The sequence below is a fragment of the Cyprinodon variegatus genome, unplaced genomic scaffold, assembly GCF_000732505.1.
Source record: "Cyprinodon variegatus isolate N-32 unplaced genomic scaffold, C_variegatus-1.0 Scaffold41, whole genome shotgun sequence".
NCBI classification, from domain to species: Eukaryota; Metazoa; Chordata; class Actinopteri; order Cyprinodontiformes; family Cyprinodontidae; genus Cyprinodon; species Cyprinodon variegatus.
In genome coordinates, this window is record NW_015150494.1 from 115,209 (window position 1) to 124,966 (window position 9,758).

Consider the following 9,758-nt stretch of genomic DNA (forward strand, 5'->3'; position numbering starts at 1 on the left):
AGTAATTAGTTAGATTACTCGTTACTAAAACAAGGTAACAGAGTTCGTAACAACGCCGTTACTCCCATCACTGCTTGTGACAGATCATGTACACCAGGATGCAGTTTTTTTGGTAGATTTTAAAAAGGGAGCAGAAAGAAGGAGATTCTGGATGGTTTACCTTTCAGCGTGGCTTTCTTCAGGACCTTCATGGCATAAAGCTGACCTGCGTCCGGTCCTGTGACCTTCCTCACCAAAAACACCTGCAGACAGAGCATAACAGAGCTGAATCCATCCAGAAAGACAAGGACAAAAGGGACCGTAAGGAGCTCTCAATGAGAACTGCCTCTCGCACAGAGGAGTGAGATGCTGAGTTAAGATAAAGCCCATATCAACGAACACATGCTGCCTGAACTGACTCACCTTCCCAAAGGAACCCTGACCCAGGACTTTCCGGAGCTCAAACTGCCGCGGGTCGGCCTTCTCAGAGCCCTCCTTCACATGATGAGTGATGCTGATCTCTTTGATGGGAACGTCATCCTGCAAAGAAAACACATCGCAGCTCATCATCACCTGAACATCTGAGATTTACTCCCATCCACAGGCTGAAGATCAACAAGTAACTCAAACATTTCAGGTTGGATTTAGGGAAACCTACCGACTCAGAGAGATATTAGTTATTCCCATATTATTATATTCCCAAACATTGAATACCGGTACTTATTTTTTCTTAGAAAGCCAGCAAAAAAATCTGTGATGCTTCAAATCAATTCAGACTCAAGTTTGTCCGAGATGGTGAAAAAATGTTAATATTTGTGGATAAACAGGTGAAACAGTTTGTTGCTCCATGTCTAATATAAATATGGCTGTAAAGACCAATACTACTATCCCTTTCCTTCTCTATGCTGGAGAATCAATCCTACCTCTGACATTTTTCTCTGTTTCATCTCTATTAAACAGCAGATACCAACATTTTTTAAGAACAGCACGGAGATGTTAGAGCTGATACATCATGTCTTACGATACATCTCTCTCAAGTCAAGATTTCTGAATTCAAATATGTTTTGTAGTCTATGTAGATAGTTTTTGGTCACCTTCACTACACAGAAAAATAAAATCCGATTAGAAAGAATTGTATTTCTTCCTGAAGTGTGAAGGTAAGTAAAAAAGTTTGCTAGTGAAATAACATGACCTATGTTTAATAAAAAAAAAAAAACCCACACATAATCTGATTTTGAGTGCATCATATCCAATTTTCTAACTTTAAGGGGAAAAATAGTAATTTCCCTGGCAGATCATCTTATTTACCTGCTCAAATTAAGGGAAAATACACTTATTTGAAGATATTTTACTTGTTTTAGATTAGTAGAGAAGCAAGTTACTGAAATCGATAAACTTTCTATATTATTCAGATTTATTGAGTATGATTTTATTTTTTGTCTTTTTGCCTCCTTACATCAAAGTATTTATAATTCTCCATCATCCTCTCCCTTTTTCAGCTACTGACTTGTTCCTTTCCTTCGTCCCTTTCTCTTGTGTAATTCTAATTATCTGGTTTTTACCTAGAAAAACATCTAGTATGTGCAGGTGAAAGATAATTGTTCTTGTTTTAAGAGTTAATTTTTTTATTCTAAATGCAGAATTTTACACTATAATCTTAATTCAGATAATTTTACCTGTTTTTAGCACCTTTCACTTAGATTTAGTGTTTTAATCGTGTTTTCAGACAATTTTAAATTTTTGCGTCTCTTTGAGCTTTCCTTTGATTTTTTAAACATTAACACCTGAACAATATTGATATTACTGCTGATCATTCTTATGAGGATAGTTTAAATATTTTTGCAGCATTTAAACCCAAATTCATTCAACCAATAAATGAATTTGCAGAGAGGACAAACCAGATTTATTTCTAATTAAATTCAGTCCAAATCCATATTTTAAATTCATTCCAGATACAAATTGATGGCATCTATAGTTAGAATATAACCTTGTTTAATAAACAGAATGTATTTAATTTATATAAGTTTAGAGTCCCATCTGCAGGGAGAAATTGTAAGAAATCAGCAGTAGAAATAAAAAAACAGGGAGGTCAAACACATTCAGTCACATATTTCCCTTTCAGAAGCTGATCTGGTTTTAAATGTTACTACTGATCACTCCACCCCCAGCTGACACCTTATAATTAATCTGAGCTCCTACTCAGAATAATTTATTCATAGTTGGCAAAAACCCGCTAACGCATTAGATTGGTGTTTTGACATTTTTCTTTCAGGGTTACAAAAATGGTGAGAAAAAAAAGATGATTTGGTTGTTTTTAATCTAGACTTCAGGCTGATGGGAAACATGAAGGCATTGATGTCTTTATGTTTCCTCATCCTGTCTGCCCGCCTCTGAGTGCTTTACATCAAAGTCAATTGTTCATGCTGCTGTGAGCGCTCTGGTCTGAAACAACAACACAAAAGGAGATGCACCGATTGGACAGCTTTGGGCCCATATAGATATCACAAATCTGAATATATTGCTGATAACTGACATGTGCATATATAACACATTTACCACTCAATTTAGTACACCCAGATGTACAATAGAATAGAATAGAATAGAATAGAATAGAATAGAATAGAGAGCCTGGTTCTGCTGGAGGTTTCTTCCTGTTCAAAGGGAGTTTTTCCTCTCCACTGTCGCTACAAGCATGCTTAGTGTGGGGATTGTATTTGAGTCAATGAGTCGATGCAATCAACTGGTTTTCCTTAGACAGAAATCTTGGAACCACTCTGAATGGATGATCTGGTTGAATTGTAAAGCTCCTTGAGATGACATGTGATGTGAATTGGTGCTATATAAATAAACTGAATTAATTTAATTAGAATAGAAATATCATTTATGGTCCTACAGTTTGACAATTCAGTTGTGCTAGCTGCTAAACAAAAGCCAAACGGAAGGAAGGTGGTTCACACACCACTATAAAATATCCAAACTATCGAAAATCTAAAGTATAAAAAAAAAACAGTAAATCAGAAAATGGGCAGCCTGAATATTAAAAGAAAAATCCAATGTACGATTTAGTCAGTTGACTGGAACCTGCAGGTTTTTAAGGCTGATACAGATTATTTTGATGTTCTTTGGTCTGTGTTGCAGATTCCTTAGGCAGATATTACTTTCTCTTCCTCCACTTACATGATAAGAATGACAAAATGGTACCAATGTTACGCAAGTATTAATTTAATGATAATAAAAAAGAAACAATCATAAAAATAAAAAAAACTCAAACAAAAATGAGCAAATGAAGAGATCTAGAATGCCTGCAGCTCATATGATCTCATGATGTGGCTGTAGAATGCAACTAAGAAACATGCATGCATCGGCTGACTTTGATAAAACAAAAACATTTAAAAATGCTTATTGTATCGGTTTATTCCTCCTGGAAACATCCAAAATATGCATCTCTCGCCGTGCCTGACAAAAAGAACAGACCATTCTCCAAAAACAAACAACAGAAAAACTGTAAATATCAGCATGCATGTAAAAAGACAAACAAAAAAGAGATGCGTTTTTTTTAACGTCTATCTGATATGTATTGCCAATCTTTATTGCCCCATGACATGGTAAAAATGAAAGAAGGATAACAAATTTTACTTGGCTCTTAATTAAAAAAAAAAAAAAAAAAAAACGTATTTACAAACCAAACAAAACATGGAGGGAGCAGGAATGCATGAGCTTCAGGAGATCTCAATGCATGATTGATAAACACACTTATGCATGTATGCACATATCGTTTGATACATGAAAGAAATATTGATGTATGGTTTGTTTGTAAAAAATTAAATTAAAAATTGTTTGTTGGGAGGAAGGATTTGTGATAACGCTCCTTAGTGCCTTTGATCATATCTAAGAAAATTGTGCATCTGTCATTATTAGTACATTCAACGGTTTGGTTAGATTCCAAAGAAATGGTACAAACTACTTCTATGAGATCAATAAAAGCAATTTTAGCAGCTAAGCTCTGAAAAGTTGAGCCATTAGAGAAGCAAGCTGATCGATTTCTAAACTCAGTTTGGACTCATTAGGTCCGTTGGTTCTCAGCACAGGGTGCGGCCTGAGTACACTTCTTCCTCACTAACGGTTAGATTCCTCCTGGGCTGCTACAGAGCAGGTTCAGACAGACTTCCTGAGTTTCATCCTCAGCTGGAAACTACAGAGAGTATCCATGAGTCTGTCTGAAGGTGGATGTTTTTCCCTTTGGTCCAGTGAGTCACACACAGCAGGTTGAGCAGGCTTCCCGAACATTCGTCATCCACACAGCAGGAAATCCCAACACAGAGCCACACAGTCACGGATGCAGACACAGTTGTCATGGAGCCACCCAGAAAGCTGCTGTAGTTCAGCAACACTGAACAACAACGCTTAACTCCTCCTGAAGCCTCAGAGTTCACTCCTCCACTGAGAACTGGACGTCAAAGCACAGATTCACCAAACCGCCCAAACAATCTAAACAACAGCAACCTCATGCCTAATACCCTTCCTCTTCATACCTGCAGTTCCCAGGTGAGTGACCTGCTGGCTGCCAGGTGGCCCAGAGCATTCTGGGTCCTGTAGTCCCGATAACGGCTCAGCTTATGTGGCGCGAACATGCTCCTAAGCATCGACTGCGAGGCAGCAGGACAGAGCCGGCGCCGACTCTACCTCTCTCTCTAAGAAAGCTTTCCTCCCCTCCTCTCTCCCTCCCCCCTGCTGTCTCACTTCTTCTATCTTTATTTGAACTGTTCTCACCTCTCCATCCTGCTTTGCACCTCTCTCTGTCTCTTTGTTAAAGGCGTTGATTCCCCAAAGGGAAGGGTTCCTCACTTCCTGAGCAGGCTGTACAGCACAACATCTTCTCTTTCTCTGGTAAATCCAATTAAATTAATTAATTAGTTAATGCCACACAAGTTAGAATCCCAACTCCCAGAGATCTTTAAAAGTGGAGCTTCAGAACGGATTTCTTTAGATTTTCCTCTTGTAATCTGGTAAATCAAAATCAATGTTTCTTCTTGTTAATATCTAGACGTTTTGCGATAGGAATGCATATTTTGTAAATTCATACACAAAATAGGATAACAAAACAACTATATCCCCATAACTATGCAGCTAAAAATGTAATTTGCACTGCATTTAATGAAAGCATCACCTCTCAGTGTGAATGATTTCCTAGTGTGGCAGAACCCACTGGGCACCTGAAAGCTACTCTGCAGCAAGAGTAGCTGATAAAAACAGACTCTGGATGATTTCTCTGACACTGCGAGGAGTTTGGAGGCCTGACAGGCTTCTGAATGTTGACATTTCAAATCATGGCTTTGCGAGTGTCTGTGTGAGTCAGATCGCAGATGGAGGATCAGAGCAGAAGTGACAGGATGCTCATGTAGCACCTCCTGATTACAGGATTCAAACTGAAAACTCTGCACCTGTTCTGCAGGTATGTTTCACCTGTGTCCACCCACACGCAAACCTGATATGGGAATCTAACCAGTGATTAAACTGTTTACATTGTGCATGAATAATAGAAATAAGTTAGCAGAGCTGAAACCAGGCACAGAAATAGGCAGATTTGACAGTGCTCTGCTGACGTCAAGCCTTAGTCACAATCAGAGATCAACTTAAATTAAAACTAAAACATGTAAAAAGTTTTTTTAGTTGATTAAACATTACATAACTCACATTTTTGTCACTGAATCAATTAGTTATTCTTGGCATCCTGGCAGATTTCTTATAAATCAAGAGGAAATTAGTGAAAAAAAGGCCCGGACTGGGACAGAAATCTGGCCCAGATGGTTCTGGACCAGGTGGCCTGCCACAATTAGACAGACATGATCTCTGCAGATGATACAGATTATTATATGGAACATCCAGGAAGGAAAACGTGCCATTAGAGGGAGGGCGGGTTAGGAAATATGACAAGGACAGAACAATTCAGAACAATGCTCAAACCATTTAACATTTATAGGCAGGTTGGTTATAATGAAAAATAAAATGCAGCAACCCAAAAGGTCGCCTGCTCCCAGGCAAATGCCCAAAGAACAGTCCAGCCCTGGATAGATGTTTATATAAACTACAATATTAGCCAAGAAAAAGCCAAAAGGGATTACTTTAGATAGAAACGTATGACAAAAAGCTAAAATAAAATAAACTAAAAGATTAGCCAAGGTGTAAAAAAAGGCGTATGAAAAAAAACATCCCTGATATAAAATGATAAAACAAACTAAGATAAAATAAATAAAATCTTTTTATGAAAAGAGCTAAAAGGATAAATAAAAACAAGTTAACATGAGTTAAACCATGTTAGCAAACATTAGCTAAAACAAGATGGAAAAAAGATGCAACAAGCCAAGATAAACTGAGGTTAATAAAAGTTAAACTCAGTTAAATAAAAGTTTAAGCAAACTATAAGACTTTCGTTGAGAACGAAAAGTTACTAAATAAAAGATTAATTTAACTGAATTAGCATAAATACCCAAAGATAACCCAGAATAAGAAATCACTGACAAAGACAACATACCAGTTTAAAAAAGAGAAAAAGTTAAGATAAGAAAGATAACTTGATTGTCCCTTTAATTAATAATGAATAATAATAAAATCAAGTTAAAAAAAAAATAGGTTGATTTTTAGAAGAAATCAACACAACAGTTTATCTTACATTAGCTTTAAAGCAACAAAAAAAAACATGATAATTAGAAAGATAATCCTAGATTAAATAATAAAGTAAAAACTATAAAATGAGATAATATAATATAAAATATGATTAAATAAGAGATAAGAGCTAACAAAAGCCAGGTCAACCAAGTACGGAAGGCTAATGCCAAACTAAGTTCAGTTAAACAGACATAAAACCAGACAAGCTATAAGGTGATACAATACAGTTAAATTAGATAATTTAATTAAATAATGTTAATCCAAAATAATCTCACACTGGAGAAATTCATTCTCTGCATTTAAGCCATCTCCTTGGGCAGCAGTGGGCTGCCATTTTGTGGCGCCCGGGGAGCAGTGTGGGGTCAAAGGTCTTGCTCTAGGCCACCACTCTGCACTGGCTCACAAAGCCACTTCCTTAAACTAACCAGGGTAAACAATCACCTGGCTCATTCTTATTAAAGGTAGGTTGACTATTACTTCTAAGAACACTGGAACATCCCTCCATCCATCCATCCCATCCATCCCTCCATCCCATCCCTCCATCCATCCCTCCATCCATCCATCCCATCCATCCCTCCATCCCATCCCTCCATCCATCCCTCCATCCATCCATCCCTCCCTCCATCCCATCCCTCCACCCATCCATCCATCCATTCCTCCACCCATCCCTCCATCCCTCCCTCCATCCATCTTCCTCTGCTTATTCCATCAGGGATGCAGTTGGGCTGGTGCTAATCCTCAGCAGTCTATAGATCAGTCTGACAGAGGACAACACAGATACACACAGACATATACAACCATGCAAACACACACATCTCCATACAAACATCCCAGAGCAGGGACAGGAACTAACTTTTTAGACAGTTTTTTTAATTAACAGTTTTTAGACTGAGGTAGGAAGCCGGGGTACCTGGAGAGAACCCACGAATGCACAGGGAGAACATGCAACCTCCATGCAGAAAGACCCAGGCCGGGAAGGCAGCAGTGCTACAAACTGCACCACCATGCAACCTAATTGATCTTCCAATGAAAGTTAAAGCTTTTTATAGCTGAATAATTCATAGGTATGCTGCCTAACAGGTTAAAACTACATAAACATTGCTCTGAACATGGTCAATACTTGAAAACGAGAAAAAAGCTGCAGAGGTCTAATGAAAAGATTAAGAGAGCTGCCACAACTTCTTAGGCATAAAGAACAAAGGAATTACTCTGCACATTTAAATTAAAAAAGGTAATCTGTAAACTAAAGTAATCAGGCTCTCTTTTTGTTTGTTTCTAGTCAGAAAAATCAACTAGAACCCCTTTTAAAGATGAGGTCCCTGGTCAGTTACTTTATAAACTCCAAACTTAGAGTCCAATAAGACAAGTGCACACATAAAGGACAGCAACAGTTATGGATAAACTTTGTATTTCACTTTCTGAAAATGTTTCTATCTTATCAAATAAGCAGCTGAAACAGTCCATTTCCCTTTATTAATTACTGAGGTCAACTCAGATGATCATTTCTGACAAGTTGTACTCATTAACAGGTTTCCTTTGGCCTGCGGCAATAAACAACTGTCCACAAAGAGATATAATTAAGAAGCCATGTGAGCAAACTCAATCTGCTCAGCAAACCTCCCAGCAGACACATTATACAGCGATCGTATTAAATCAACATAAACTGTGAGCATGTTTTTAACCTCTGTGTGAACAGAGATAACGTTCAAACAAACCGCCAGATGTTCCACAAAAACCCCGGAAATCTCACCGACAAACCCTCAGAACAAAAGAATGGAGCAGTCATGGAAATAATGCTTAATATTATTCTAAATCTGCAGAAGTAACAAGAACATGGGGCGAATTAAAGAGGGGTCATGTTCTTTAGAACAAGAGAGAAAGTCATTTGTTTGCAGATTATTGATTATCCAGTTAGATCAACCAGGTATGTGGACAGATAATAAGCCTTTTATTATGGCTAATGACGAAGTGGCGCTGCTTGGTTTGGAGTTATTTTTGATAAAGGACATGTCACATGGCTTTAATCTACAAACACACAGCCAAACAACAACAGAAACTGCCTCTCCCAACATCTTATTAGAGAAGGGGGAGCAGTTTGGGACTTTTCTGAGATCAGGTTGACAAAGATAATTAGTGTTTTAATTATATCTTAATCCGTGTCCTTTTCCTCTTGGAACCTGAGCCAAAGCATGAGTTACTGATTAATCTGTAATAAAGCCTTGTCTGATGCCAGAGACGGAAATATTTTAAACAAACATATTTTATCTGTTGTGTAAAGGCCGAAGAGATTTCAGATGTCCTGTGAAAGACGCTGGAGTCCGATTTAAGGACACGTCAGAGCTCAGATAGATGTTAGTAACTCGACTCCCCAGCAGTAACACCCAGAGACGACTCAAAGCAGAGTCTGATTCTTCTAACCTTACCGTCACATTTAATCACATTCATCACATAAACAGCAGTAAACGGCTCATATAACTTAATTAGCTGGTATCACCAGTCACGTCCGTTATACAGTCTATAAGGGCTGATTCAGCACTAACAGCAAAAATAGCATGTACACCATGTTCTTTTAAATGCAAACCAAATCTACACTTTATAGTTCAAAGGAATTTACAAATCATTTCAATTTGCTTTCTGTGAAGAATACTAATACTAGATCAAATGGAACCACTTTATAATAAAGCTTCCTGCATAGAAGGCTAGAAAAAAGTTTTATTGTTATCACTTAATCTGTTTATAACTCAAAAGTTATTTTCTTTATTTATGGGCCATCTATATGGGGATCCTTATTGTAAAATTGTAAAACTTAATGTGGACTTAATTTTTTTATGAATATGTCTTCTGAAATATTCTATAAAGATAGAATTTACCTAGTTTTATTAAAAATGTACCTGTATTTGTGTTTTCTATTTGAATGTAGAAATAAACTATTCTGATTCAATTCTTTATGATATCAATGTAGAAACACCCATGACAATAGGTTTTTGATATATAGCGCTATAGACTCAGTTAAAGGTCTATAGACTAAATTTAATGTCTACGGACTCACTTTAATGTCTACGGACTCACTTTAATGTCTACGGACTCACTTTAATGTCTAAAGACTCAGTTTA

The 9,758-nt window shown here is 37.3% G+C and overlaps 1 protein-coding gene across 4 annotated transcripts in view; it reads right to left on the minus strand.

Annotated features, from left to right (window-relative positions):
• LOC107081812 (ribosomal protein S6 kinase alpha-3) overlaps window positions 1-9,758 on the minus strand; it is an 81,216-nt gene that overhangs the window by 20,500 nt on the left and 50,958 nt on the right. For all 4 annotated transcript variants that reach the window (XM_015370078.1, XM_015370079.1, XM_015370077.1 and 1 more), the window contains 2 exons: window positions 403-519; window positions 161-242 (listed from right to left, as the gene is read on the minus strand). In XM_015370078.1, coding sequence (XP_015225564.1) covers window positions 161-242; window positions 403-519 — 199 coding nt within the window. The remainder of the gene's footprint in view (window positions 1-160; window positions 243-402; window positions 520-9,758) is intronic.